General features: G+C 45.2%; 1 protein-coding gene across 2 annotated transcripts in view; it reads right to left on the reverse strand.

Annotated features, from left to right (window-relative positions):
- Positions 1–7781: 7781 nt before the first annotated feature.
- The window catches only part of KDM1A (lysine demethylase 1A), a 40498-nt gene continuing 33607 nt past the window's right edge, over positions 7782–14672 (reverse strand). For both annotated transcript variants that reach the window (XM_042022543.1, XM_042022542.1), the window contains 3 exons: positions 11619–11746; positions 11122–11268; positions 7782–10073 (listed from right to left, as the gene is read on the reverse strand). In XM_042022543.1, coding sequence (XP_041878477.1) covers positions 9888–10073; positions 11122–11268; positions 11619–11746 — 461 coding nt within the window. In that variant the 3' untranslated portion in view covers positions 7782–9887. The remainder of the gene's footprint in view (positions 10074–11121; positions 11269–11618; positions 11747–14672) is intronic.

Below are 14672 nucleotides of genomic sequence, written 5' to 3' on the forward strand. Positions count from 1 at the left end.
TGTGATGTGGTGTTTACAGCTGAGCCCTGTTTACAGCAGCGCCCAATTGCTTGGGAGTGCTGCTGCCCCTGGGAGAGGCACTGAGGCAGCAGTGTGTGTGTGTGTGTGTGTGTGTCTGTGTGTGTTTGCGTGTGCGTGTGCCTGCACGCTGCAGGATGGATTCAGTGCTGGAGCTGAGCACCTTGCACTTTGTTGAGTTCTGCCTTTGTTGAGACAGATCTCACACACCCATTCCAGGCTGCATTTTAGGCAGGGATTGTGCATACACAGCACATCAAGTTGTACACAGCCACTCTCCACTGAGGCTAGCTGAGCTGGACATGGCATTGCTGAGAATGGGGGGAGGAAGGGCATTACTACAGAGTGAAACAAGTCACCACTTGGTTAGAGTTCTTTCACTCTGCAGTATTTATGTAATGGAACCAGGATACATTGGTCACCTCCCGGACAATGCTGGAGGATACAGAGGCAGTAAAAGTGACAAAGTCTCCTTCATGGTTTCCAGCTGTTTGCAATATGCAGGTAGTTAACACAGATACAATTAGCAGCTGTCACATACAGGATGAGCCTCTGTGACTATAATTTGAAATACATTGATTTTCAAGGGGTGCACCACATTTTATAGAAAAAATTCTTTGCCTTGTATCTGGTTTATTCTGGTTGCAAAACTGGACATGTTTTCAGAAGCTTTATAAAATGCATTATTATTATGGATGGACAGTTTAGGAGTCATCTGTAGCTGTCACTTGAGCTGCTGCTCCCTGGGTAGAGCTCATTAATGCAAGGTGAAGTCCTACAGAGACACCATCTGTTAAATATTTGTCTAAGAAAATTAAATTTGGCTTAGCTGAGCCCTTTCTGTCCCAGCTCACACAGGCAGCTACTGAACATCATTAAAGAGGTAGTTGTTTACCTGTAGCTACAACACTGCTGTGGCTGGCCTGCTAAGAGCAGCAGAGATCTGTAAATGTGTCAGTGGTGTTATTCTCCAAAGCTGCCACATCTGCTTTAAGTCTATTCCATGCAAACAGCTCTAGCCCATACCAGAGGGTTTCTTTGCATTGTGATTCAAGACCAGGCTCACCACTACTACATGGGGACAATGTAGGATGTGTATTGGACCAGTGGTCACCCACCATGGCATTGCTGCTTAATAGCCAGAAAACTTCACTTTTTCCAAAACCTTTTTTTTTACTCTGATCTTTTTGATCAGTCACATATGCTTGCTTCAGTGGGTTTAGGTAGTCCTCCTGTTGCCTACAGATATACCCCCACTACTCCAGCTGCAAACCTCTTTGCTTCAGTCGCACCTGTGAGAAGGCTGCTGCTGTAAATCATCTTTATTGATGAGATGTTGAGCCAGACCTTGTGTGTTGCCCATGCCCAGCTCGTCAGTGCCTCCTGCCCTGGGTTCCTGATTAGCTGCTCACAGAAGGTCAAGCAGTGTTGCACATTTACATCCAGAATCACATGCAGAGCTGCAGAGGCAGCTGGCAGCTCCCATTCACTCTGATTCCTGGCCTTGTAAACAGCTGCTCAACACCATTACCACCACCCCAATCTGAACATGCCTAATCTTCAGAGCCCTGTAGAGAGGCAGGGAATGCCCAGCAGCTCTGGAGCCAGTCCCACTGACCTCTGGATGCTTTTAGTGTGCAGCATTGCTTCTCACTGGCACAGGGCAGACTGCCTGCCTGTATCCAGTCCCTCATGTTCCCAGCAGCCTTCCTTGTGTCAGCTTCCTGGTGTTCTTATCATTGTTATCGTCAGTAACATGCTTTTCAATCCAAGGGTCTGAAACCCAGACTCACTTCCCTTGCTTTCAGCAGTTGCATAGATGAACATACACAATTGTTTTCAAGTTCTTGTAGCAGAGGCTTACAAAATTGCAACAAATAATAAATCCAAATTATTCCCAGTCCAAATATTGATTCCAACCACCATCCTATGTGTTCTGAAGCTTCCTGCTACCTCCTCTGCTGGTTTCTTGGAATGCATTCCCACCACTTGTGGGACATGGACCCTTTCTCAAAGACGGGCCATAGAGAGGGCAAAGACAAATTACAGGCTAATCCCAAAACAGGTGGATATAATCGAGAATACAGGTGTCTGTCAGGGCAGGCCTATGCTATGTGAAGGGTTCTAGGAGCAGTGGATGTTTGCCATGAGCATGGACAAAGAGAGTCACCAGTTCTGGTGCAGGTTAAGGCAGAAGGTCACAGCCAGACAGCATTACCGCACCAGGAGCCAGCTCTGTGCTGATTTTCTTTCCGGGCAGAAAGATACAACCATAACAAAGGCATTTTACTTATGTTGCTACATCTGATGGCAGGTCTAAAGCAGGGATTTCCAGGCTGGGCATGTCCTATCATTCCTCTCATCCCAGCTAGCATTGTGGGTTCTCCTGGCCCCTGTTAAGTTTTAAGGACAAGCATTGGCATTCCAGTTACGTGTCCTGGGATGATTGCTTCCATCTCCTTTGGGGTGTTTAACACACCACGAGGCATTCAGTGGTTTCATGTACTGCAACAAGTGGTCAGCAGTATACCACCAGGCACTACACACAGAGTTCACCTCAGGATACTGGAACACGGTTCAGTACCTTCCAACTTGAGCCCATCTCTGTCAGCAGATAGAAAGATGGAATAGCATCCTGTATCCCACACTGAGCTGCTGTTTACCACACCTGGTGACCAGCTACAGCTAATATGGGCATAGTCCTTCCCCAGCTCCTTCAACTGCCCAACTACAGCTGTTATATTGTTTCTAAGTTCAAGAGCTAATAACACATTAACATCTTGTACAAAAATAAGTGAGAGGTCCTCTGCTGATTTAGGGGTAGGTGAACCCCTTCTTTTAGGGTAAGGTTAAATTCATCATTTGGGCAAATCATTTGGGCTACTATTCTCTTTGCTACCACATTGTCATTAGGTCCTGGCTGTTGATGGCAGCCAGTACTGTCACCAGCAAGAGCATTAGGGCAACCCACAGCTCCCTGTCCTGTAAGAAAACAAAACCAGGCCTCAAACCTTCGAAACTGGGTTCAGAGTTAATCCATCAGGCATTAATGGGGTGGCTCTTCCCACTACCCTCTAGGGCTTGCCAGGACTCAAAAGCCTCTGGGGTTTGCAGGATCACAGACACAAAGACAGTAGACGGTGATTTCAACAGGATGGGTTGTCCCACGTGTGTTACCAATGGGAATTGACCCCTTTGATTATCAGGTATGGAGGTGTCACCTGTCAGCAGCCCAGTAGGACAAAACTCTGCTGGGGAAATTATGAGAACCCAAAGATTTCAGTTATTGGCAATGATGTCTGGATGTCAGAAATACAAATCCCAACTGTGACACAGGACATCAGCATGACCTTTGACTAGGCCATTGTCTCACTCTGCTGTACTGCTGCTTGCCTGCTAGCCTGTCAAATTCTAGTAAACTCCCCATATGAGAGCTCTGTGCCACCTTCACAACCATGAGTCTCTTTTCCCCAGGCAGCCAGAGCTGAGTTCAGGTGAACAGACATTTTTTGGCTACACCCATTATCTCCACTATATTTAAAGCTTTTCTTTGACAGTGTAATTCCTAATTCTCCACCTGCTTTTTATTTGGGCCCCTGTATCAATTCGAAATTCTAAGCATATTCACAGGGATGCTTGTGACATTCCTTATCAGCAGACTATTGGCAAAAATTCACAAAATAGATCAGGCAGCCTGAACCTCAGACTTCAGCTTCCCTTTCTTTTAACTCCTTCAGGTCCTGTCACAAAGATGCAAAAGGGTTAACGGCACATGGCTGGAGGAAGTGTCAACCCTGTCCTTCTGGCCCCTCATTGTTCCTTCTAACAGCTCTGCCCCTTGCCTGTAGGGTGTGTAAATTCAGTCAGGTGCTCCCAGTGCTTGGGCCTTTCCTGAGGGAGGGATCGTTCCTCCCCTGGGTGGGCTTCATCAGCTCTGACTCATCGAGGTGAGGCTGTTAGGAGCTGGGGACTTGCTCAGGGAGAGGTTTCCCACTGGCCTATTGGGACCTCCTATTCTGCCAGCCCCACTGCCCATACCAGCCCTCTGACCTGTGGGTAACTGGGCTGTGCATCATCTGCCCAAGTCAGGGAAAGTGTGGGTGGAGGCCAAGTGGTTTGCTGATCATACTGTATGGCCCTGAATCCTTTCCCATGTCCAGTAGCCCTCTAACAAGAGATTTAAGGTGGTTGGGGTCCACTGGTATGGCTGTGGCACTCTTTTGTCCCCCTGCTGCCAGCTCCAGTACAGCTCTCACTTTAACAGTAACAGGCTCTCCTCTTTCCTTGCAGTCCTCATCCCCAGCCCAGTATGTTACTCAAGACATTATTCACTGGTCACTCTCTGGTCTGTCACTCAAAAACATTTCTGGACATTTCTGCAAAATCCACTCACTTCATCACTTAACATCTGATCTTACCCCCAGCAGCCTCCAAACTCTCTGAAGAAACATTCCATTTGTTTCCCCATGTCTGTATGGGCATTTAGCCCACTGCTGACCAAATCCTGGTCCCACCCCTGGGGCTGCACAGATGGATGGGTGCCATAGGGATCCATGGACCATCCCATCTTAAGGGGTTGCACATCCCTTTCCTCCAGTTTAATCTCCTTCCAAACTATTTTTCAGGATCTGCCCAGGTGTTCCCATTCCACTCCTTGGGCTCTGCACCTGTGATTAATTTCATGATTTGGACAAAGCTGTGTTTTGTTGCTGGTGCCAGCACAATTTCCATCTTTTGTTCTAACAGATGTCTGCTCTCTTTCTCTTTTCAGTTCTCATTTAACACCTCTGTCTCCAGCTGCTTCTTCAAGCTCCCCTGTGCCTGCATGATGCATGCCCGGGGATGCACATACAGCTCCTCTGCTTCTCCTATCTCCTTTGTTTCCTCGACATTATCTATTCTATATGATGCTGTGGGGGTCAAAACCCTTCTCCTTCAGCCTTTCCATTTCCAGAAGAAGAGAGGCCCAGCACTGCCTCTATAACAATTTGCAGCTGGCAAATTGGCAGGACGTCAATAAAGATCTGTACAGGCTTACAAAATTGAGACAAATGATATAGTCAAACAAGACTTACTTTATAAACCAGTTAAACTAAATAAACCAATTAAAGCTCTGCCAACATTTGAATACAGATTCATTATGGTCCAGTGGAATTCATGTGATCTGAGTTAAGAATGCTGAAGATATTACAAGGGTAACCCAGAACATGCTTTCACTCTCCCAAGCAGGCTACTGTCCTCGAGGGGCTCCTCTGGGCTGCATCCTAACCCCTGCGAAGTCCCCCAGCTGCTTTGCTATTGCTCTGAGAGCTGACTCAACTGGCAGGGCTTCACCTATAGCCCAGTCTGATCTGTGGTCAGATCTGATCATCTTAACCCTCCCAGACCGGGGTCAGACTTTCTGCCCCACACCACAACCGCCACACACGTGTGATAGGAGTCAGCTGGCACAGGGACTGTAAGCACCACACACCTGAAGCCAGCCACAACACAGCTGGTCAGTGGCAGGCATTGCTGAGAGAACTCAGTTCCTGCCGGACCAGCTGCACACTGCGCTCAACTTGAACCGGAATTCTGTGTAGTGTCATCAGGTTATGAAAACAAGGCTTAAGGATATGCAAACTCTTCAGTCCCCAAAGACTGTTCCACACTGTGCAAAGCTCACAGATGGCACCAAGTCCGGCACAGCAGCCACAGCTATTTCCCCTCCAAAACACCAAATAAAGCAGTTGTGTTCTTATCAGGTGGTAGCCTTGACTCCACAGGGAAGGGAAGGCCTGTTCCTTCTCAGCCCGCTACAGATTCAATCCAGCATCTGACAGGCCTCAGAAGCCTGGGTGAAGTGAGGGGGAAGGGTGGAGGACACTGACCTGCTGAAACAGTCAAGGCACAAGCAGGAACACAGCCTGGGCAGGAGGAAACAAATGAAAATATCAGAGGCTGAGGCTTTGCCATTACAGAGCTCAGCTGGGAGAATCACCTAACCTGGTCCAAGGCCTCTCTCGACTCACCTGCATGACCTCAGTTCCCAGCCACTCTTACGCCAAGAAGCATCAGGTAGATCTTGCCGACAGACCATGGCCTCCCTATAACATGGAAACAAAGGCAAACACATCCCTCCAGCCCAAGGACCTCCCAATGGGCCAGACAAATACCTTCCATTGTCCTTAGCAATGCTTGTGTACTCAGGCACATGGGACTACCCTTCCCTTCTTTAAAAGCCCACCCCGGCAGCATGAGCCCTTTACTTCGGCAGCTGCTGTCAGAGAACATGCCCAACACGAACCCTTACTGATCCTGACTGGGGCCCAGCACTTCTCTCACCTTGGGCAATGCCTCTGCATACCTGGGGCTAATCACCGCCATCATGGTGCTGGGGAGAATAAACCAATATCCCTCTGACAAGGACAGACACAGGGTAAATCTTGGCATGTTGGCCTGTATCAAGAACAGTGTACCCAGCAGGGCCAGGGAAGGGACTCTGCCCCTGCACTCGGCCTTGGTGAGGCCACACCATGAGTACTGTGATCAGTTCTGGGCCCCTCACTTCCAAAAGGACATTTAGGTGCTGGAGCGTGAGCAGAGAAGGACAACAAGGCTTGTGAAGGCTCTAGAAAAACGTGTCTTATGAAGAACTGGATTTGTTTAGCCTAGAGGAGGCTCAGGGGGATGACATCGCTCTCTACAACTCCCCAAGAGGTTGTAGTGAGGTGGGTGCTGGTCTCATCTGCTGTGCCTGCAGTGAGAGGACAGGAGGAAATGGCCTTAAGCTGAGACAATGGAGATTCAGATGAAGTATTAGAAAAAATGTTCTCACTGTCAGGCACTGGAAAGGGCTGCCCAAGGAGGTGGTGGAAGCACCACCCCTGGAGGTGTTCAAGAGGCATCGGGATCTGGCGCTGAGTGATGTTTTAGTGACTATGGGGTTACAGTGGCAGTGCTGGGTGGACAGTAGGGCTGGATGATGTTCCAGGTCTCTTCCAACTTTAATGTTTCTATGAGTCTAAGCAATGAGATAAAACAAGGTAAGCTGAACATGACTCCTGGAAGGAGGTGAGGCTCAGACAAGACCACCCCTTACTGTTTCCTTCATGACATCTGCACTAGCTCCATGTTCTCAGGAGTTTTTCCAAGTGCTATCAGGCCTACCAAGACCTTACCAACTGCAGCCATTCCCATCCCAGACCAGATTCCAGGACGTCCTTTCAGGAGCAGCCTGGCTATCCTGCCTCTTCAAATGGTCTGGCTACCTCCATAACTGGTGAGCTGCCAATAAATGGAGTTTCGTTTTCCTCAAAAGCTGCAGCATCTCAGCTGCTTCCAACAACAGGTAGTCTGCACACTTCAGCCATGAGGACCTGCAGGTCACACCCACCTGAATACCCTGAAACCCAAGTAAGCGATGTTCTAAATCCTTACCACCTCAACAGCCATGTTCCTTCCTGTGCTGACCCAAAACAAGCACAGGGTACTGCAGAGATAGGGAGATTGCGGCCCCTCTGGGCAGAGGGGCACACAGGAAACATCAGAGGGGGTGTGCAGTGCAAGGCTTAATGAAGGCAAATGGAGCACATGGAGTACTGCATCCATACTCAACTGCATCCTGCACCACTGACAGCTATAGAAAATGCTGGCTTCTGTTGTTGAGCACAGATTCAGGAGTTAGATACAGCCAGTGTAGCTGCAGTGATACCTGCTCAAACTTACCTCAGACCATGCAGAAGTGGCCTGACACTTGTCTGGAAAAGATGACTTTGGCTACATTAAAGTGAGGACTATTTTATTTTCCAGTGGGACTGAAGTGCTTTTAAGAGTTTGACACTTTGCTAGAGCACACAGGATTTCATGACAGAGACAGCACCATCAGGAATTCTGCTAACCACTCCACAGATATGGAGACTCACATTGCACAGCACCCCACTTCTCAGATCCTCTTCCCATCTTAGTCAGAGAAGCCAAGAGCAGCTCAGTTGTTGCTGGATTTTAAAGGTCTGATGCATCTCTTGTCCTGGAACAGGATTTCTCTGGAGAGCTGTGCTGATGGGCTTTTACGCGAACATAAGGCAGGGACTCTTGACTTTCAAATTACTCTCTATCTACTCTGTCACCCCCAGACACTCCTCCTCCATGCCCTACTGGACTTTCAAGTCCTGCCCCCCTTCAGTGGCATTTCTCTGACCAACCATCACAAAACTTTCTTGTCCCTGGAAGGCACAAAGATGAGTGGAGTTCTCATCAAGGGCTCAAGTAGCAACATTTGCAAAGTTAAGAGACCTGGGGAACATAACACTGATTCAAACGGATTTGGGATAAAGGGTCTCCCCATGGCACCAAATCCAACTACTTCCAATGGGTTTAGTCCTTGACACCTCCAATCTGTCTCATTCCTAGCCCAATATCCCTGCCACATCAGAACCTCCCCTTTCTCATAGCTTGTTAAAAGGACTGGCTATCGAAATACCCCCTCACAGACCTCAACATCTAAGGAGAAAACAACCAGAAGACAACAGACATGGTCAGGAGGATGAATGGTCTCCAGCTGCGAAGAAGGATACACAAGAAAACAGTAGAAGGAACAATGACAGAGGATGGAGAGTCTGGCCAAAGGCAACAAAGCCAGAAACAAGCCAGGTCTGCAGTCGTGCTCGAGTGTGTGTATTTTCTTCAGGAAGAAGCAAGGGCAATGTAATTGGAGAGGGACAGGCATGGAACAAGAGGAGGCACCAGTCCTCTGGTGAAGGTGCAAAGAACAGAAGGTGCAAAGACAGAAGGAAGTTGGGACAGACTGCACATATGAAGACATGGGGTCAGAGAGTGAGAACAGAAGCAGCGAAAAGCAATAAAGTCCGTGTGAACAGAGACCATGGATAGGTGAGACAGGCATAAACTGCAGAAACAGGATGAGAAAAGTTCAAAGAAGTAAGTCTAATGCTAATAGGGAAAGGAAGAGAGGGAGAAAATAACTAAATGCTTACATAAAACTGCTCTGTGCAATGAAAGGCAGGCTCTATGTGCTGAATTATAAGGTGACTAGGTGGAAAAGCAGCCAAACCAAAGTTATTTTCAGAAGCATAATGGCAGCTGCAACATCATTTCATCAGCCTGGCAGAAACAAAGCCAAGAGGTAAAGAGTACACTCCTACACTGAGCAAAGAAATAGGTCCTTCAGCTAACTTACTGTCTAGGCAACTCTGTTTCTATATAAACAAGTACTAATATTTTTTCTTTTGTTGAAAGTATTTAATAAAACAGTATGCTTAGCATACTCAGTAATACCAGGTTACTCTCTACAGCAGGATGCAGATGATGTAGCAGCCAATGGACCATTTGGGAGAGGTGTGATTTGCTGTTACTGGTAGGCAAACAGTTGCCCCAAATTCTTGAATGCCAGACAGGACTAGAATTGATCAAAAATATTACTCTTCAAAACAAAACCATAAAAAAACCCCCACAAAGTTTACATACATTCTACACTAAGCTACTATTCGTAGCAACCAACTTCTAGAGGTCCTTGTGCAATTACCAAATTGTAAATATGCACATAGGTAGAAAACCCCCCCAAACCCCCTAAAAAACCTTCCAGCTATTTTGACTTTCAAGAAGTATCTGCAGAGTCAAAGTCCCTGACCAGCTTTGCAGTAAAGGATTCTGTTTACACTGTCCCTTCGAATAGCTCTAAGATTTTGTAAAAGGCTGCCAAGCCAAAGGTTTGGCAAGCTTCTGTAAGGCCATTCTCAGACAAGCATTGTACAGTAACTCAGGGCCCTCTCAGCAGACACTGCTACAAACTACTTGAGTATCTCCATCCCAGGGTCCACAACAGCAGCACTGTGGGCTTCACACTCCTCTTCTGATGCCTCCTGCTTCCCTCACATGCTGGCAGCCTGCTGGGGGGGCACGCCTGGTGTGGGCTGCCGTGGCAGTGTGTACATGGCCCCCAGGAACTGGTCTGCGATGCGGCCGGCTTCCCTCAGGCCGCTCAGCAATGCGCCGTGGACAGTCGCAGGGTAGTTGCGAATGGTGTGTTCACCCGCAAAGAACAGGCGAGGAATGGGCTGGGGAGCAAAGAACACTGTCAGGGTTTGCTCATGTTTTTTCAGATTCTGCAGCAAATGATACTTTAAGAATATTAAAAGTCCTCTAAGCACACCACAATCTCCATCATCATAAAGGTGGTGCACATTAAGAAAGTCCATATTGAACTTATTTTAACCTGTGTACAAATTACCAATAAAATAAACCTCTATTCAATAAGCAATGTTTGCAGAGCCAGAGAAGCAGAAGAGGGTTATGTCCCAGCTGTATCGAAACAGCATTTATAAGCTGTAACCGTAACTCTACAGACAAACTGTCAAACGTGTCAAACACTGTCAACGTGTTTAGGAAGAATAATTTCTGATCCTGGAACATGAACTCTAGCATAGTAAACAAACAGAAAGTTCAACAATTCACTTAAATCAGCAGACTCTCTTTAAACTGAGACCTAAAACAACTACCCACACAATCATAAAAAGTGGGAGAAAAACAAATGTTCATGTATTACATTCTGCAGGGAATAATTTTATTCATAACTGTGTGTACTAATGACTTGTATCATTAGAACAAGAACTCAAATAAAGCCAAAGCCACACAGCCTTTACTGGCAGTGCTTTCAAGAGTGGCTGCTGCTCTCAAACTTAATTCCCTCAACATGATCTGGAGATGACTCTTACCTTCATTGTGTTGGCCCCCCATTTGGGAAGAGACCTTTTGAGTCCTGTTCTTCTCATTCTGGCCTTTACCCTCTTTCAAATCACTACAACTCACTTACATATGGCGATGGACAACAAAAACATGGAGTATGAAACACAGGTATAACATTAAATACTCTGTTCAGACATAACCAAACTGGCTTTCTGAATAAAAACGCTCTTTTTTTAGCAAACAAATGACACCAAACCTCTGATGACAGAACTCATGGATGAAAAAATAATTCTTTTACAGGTTTTAATCATTCATCATAAGATGCCAGTGTCTAAACTTCTGTTTAGATATGTATGCAAATTACTCAGAAAAATCATTCTGTTTTGAGGTTTTTCTAAAAATAACTGGGGCATTTCTCACCTGCGGAGCACCTGGAATGGCTGGCCCTGGAGTAATCGGCTGAGCCATCAAATCATAGTCATTTCCAGAGGATCCAGCTGCTACATAGGAGTACGATCCCCGGGCCCACGGGTCAGCACGCCAGCGGGACACCACAGTCTCTTTAGGCTGAGACAAGACAGGAGCTTCAGTTGTTGAGACAGTGCAAATTCTACAGTTTATGACAAATACAAACAATGCAAATAGCAACGATATAAGGAAGAAGTGTTAATGATGGAACTCCACATTCATATTCTATGATAACACATACTAAGGTAAATCTTTGATGGCAATTCCTTAAGTCTTTCCAATATATTACTAGACCGTCCTGCATGTAGATCCTCAACTGGAACTCAGACTTTGTATAGCTGCATACGCCCGCTGTGTGTGTACTGTTTCCTCTGTTTCTTCTCCCATTATCAACATGACGACAATGCACTCTTCCTACTCCTTCAGCCCGAGCTGCTGCCTGTACTGACCTGGGGCACAGCGCTGCTGCCAAATATGCCTTTGAGAATGGCAAGGCACCGACCAACAATGACATCATCACTGATATTCTCCATGATCCCTGCTGCTTCTCCTGCTACCAAGGCCAACAAAATTGGTGCTGGGGGGGGGGGGGGGCGGGTAGGAGAGAGAAAAAACAATTGAATTATTGAAATTGAACATTTTGATAACACAAGTTGGACTTGGATAGACACGGCTGTGCAGTTAAGCCATGAGGTTAGATACTACACAAATCCAACAAAAGTAGTCCTAAATTTTCCACCATCATGTCCATATAACAAAAAGAAAATGAATTTATATATGCCATGGTACTATTAAGAATTATAAAGAGAACTGATGTATTAAAAAGTAAATAAAAACATCAGGAAGTACAGCATGCAGAAGAGACAGAAGATTTTTTCAGTGAAGACATTGCTTATTTGACATAGGAGCATCCACCGGGATTTAAGAGCCAACCATGCTACATTTCAGGGAATTCAGTACCTTCCAAACCATCTAATTTAGGTATGATTAACATTAGCAGAGCAGTTAAGTTACCAGTATAAGTACTTCCTTCATGCAAATATCTAGACTTCTCCATTGCCAATGCACATTCACATTAAATAACCTCAATGGAGTGAAAACGATGAACAGTAGAACAATTTCCAGAAAAACAGCAATTCTGAGAAGAATTCAGAAGTAAAATGGACAGATATCAAGTAACTCAGCTGTCATGAGACAGCCATTGCTAAGAGCATTAATATAATTTACCATACACACAAAATAGATGTTGTTTTCCCTCTAGCCAGCTGTGGTAAGAGTAAGCTCTCATTTCTGGCAGTCACAAAGACAAGGAAAATTTAGGTAAGTATTGCAGAACTACCAAAATAACCCAAGGGCAAGAAACAGACAAGTGACTCAGACCTCAGCACAGTTAATGAAAACTCTTACAGTTGATCTTTCTCCTGCTGGAGATATTTAAGAACTCTTAAATTTATCAAAGAAAATACTACAGCTACAAACCAATGTCAAGCATGTTGAAATAGAAAATAAAAGTCCCTGCTAAAAATCTGGCTTAAACTTTTGTACAAATTTCCAAAGTGATTAGTGAATTTGTTCTATCCTGGTATGCATGGAAATCATGTGTACATGGATGGTGTACATTCCTATAAAGTCCTTAAAGACAATGGGGTGAAGTTCAGCTTCAAATATTCAGGCTGGAAGACCCAATAAAATAGTCTGGTTAAAAACAACAGCCTTTAAAATTCTGAAGAAGCTAGATTAGTAAGAGTTGTTACTACACACATAATTACACTACTCAAGACATAATTAAGACACAAATATGCAGGATTAAAGGCATTTTATTAGAGAAAAAGATACAGGATGGCTCCTGTAGTTTAACTCCATTTTCTAAAAGATTAAGGCCAGTCTTTCAAACAATTGAAGGAACAAACAAAAAACTGATTTCCTATCATCCATAGACATTGGGAAATTCTTTTGTCATTTCAGCATCAATTTTTTCCTCATTTGCTATCCTTGATACAATAAGATCCCTGAACTTCCCAGCAACTGTTCAGTAAATGTATTTTTTCTTGATGGAACAACTGCACAATCAAAATGCAGCTTCCAGTGAATTTCTTAGTGAAAACATGTATTCAGACAACCCCAAAAATATTTTTATGGAAATCCAGCCTTTTTTGTTAGCATTTATCTAGACCTGAAAATGTTATCGAGTCACCTGGATTAGTTCATGATGGTAACAAAAAGGCAGGAGCCTGGAGCAGAAAAGTGACTATTTTGCTACGCAAATACCCAAGTGCTGCTGAGAAAAGCTTCTTGTACAATAAGCATGTGCCACTGCTCCCCAAAAAATTCTCTCCTTGAGGCAGTGATGTTTACTAAGCCTTGATACCAAACAGCAAGCAGAGAACATGGTTTAGCCGGAGATCAGTAACCACAGAGATATGACGAAAATGAGGTCCTTTCTCTATCTCATCTCTAGGAAAAACAGAGTAGTCAGGCAAGAAAACAGACTGAAATGACACTGAACTTCCAGAAAACACTGAGCATTTCTGCCAGGCATTCCTCCACCCTGAGGACAGAGTTTCTCCACCTTCATGGGTACGACAACAATCCAACAGTGTGGTGGAGCAAGAGGCACCAGCAGCACTGGGGCAGCTGCTCCAGTCCAGGCTCAGTGTTCCTGAGCCAACAGGTCTTAACAGCAATCATTACCCTTGGGCAAGACTGAAACCACTGAGAGGACTCCCGTCTGAGCTATAACAGGTCATCCAGTATGGACACATGCAGTCTCTTCACCTGATCCATTCCTCCCCATATCTTTAAACACTTCTCAGAGGTCAACTGGTCTCTGCCAGCCCAAGAACTTTTACAGAACTCCCATAGAGTTCACGCAGACATACCTCTGGTTCTTTTGTTTCTGTATTAATAACTTCTTCAACCTATTCAGTTTACAAAGTCTCTCCCAAAATACTATGGCTACAGAAATAGACTATGACAGCAATAAACAGCAGCTACACAAGTTCAGTCAGGTCTACACCCAACTATCCATGAGAAATGGTAATTGTTGTTTTCGATTTCAGCCATCTGACTTGTGCTTCAACATAAGGTTTTACTGCATTTCTGCTTCATTTCTACCTGCTCTGCCTCTTTTCATGACAAGGAAGGCTTAGAATTTAGCATGTGAAGCTGATTTGTACATGACATGATCTTTCCATCTAAACCAAAACCACGACACTACTTGTTAACTATATAATAGAGCCATCATAAAGCCACAAAAGCCACATGAACAGCCTTGCTATCCAAGGCTCATTACTTGTATTTCTCCAGTAAAATCTTACCAAACATTTTAATAATTCAATAGCCTAGAAAGGCACTTCCCTTGGACACCAATTTTTTCCATTTAACAGAGAAACCTGGCCTGCTTATGACAGAATGGAAGAAAGCCCACTGGCCATCTGCAAAACAAGTAACTCATTTAATAATGCTCCTTATATATACACTTTTTCGTCTGGTAAATGGCAGTA

This window comes from Corvus kubaryi, unplaced genomic scaffold, assembly GCF_017639235.1.
Source record: "Corvus kubaryi isolate FWS band 111438036 unplaced genomic scaffold, C.kubaryi_AGA036_p1.0 37209, whole genome shotgun sequence".
NCBI lineage: Eukaryota > Metazoa > Chordata > Aves > Passeriformes > Corvidae > Corvus > Corvus kubaryi.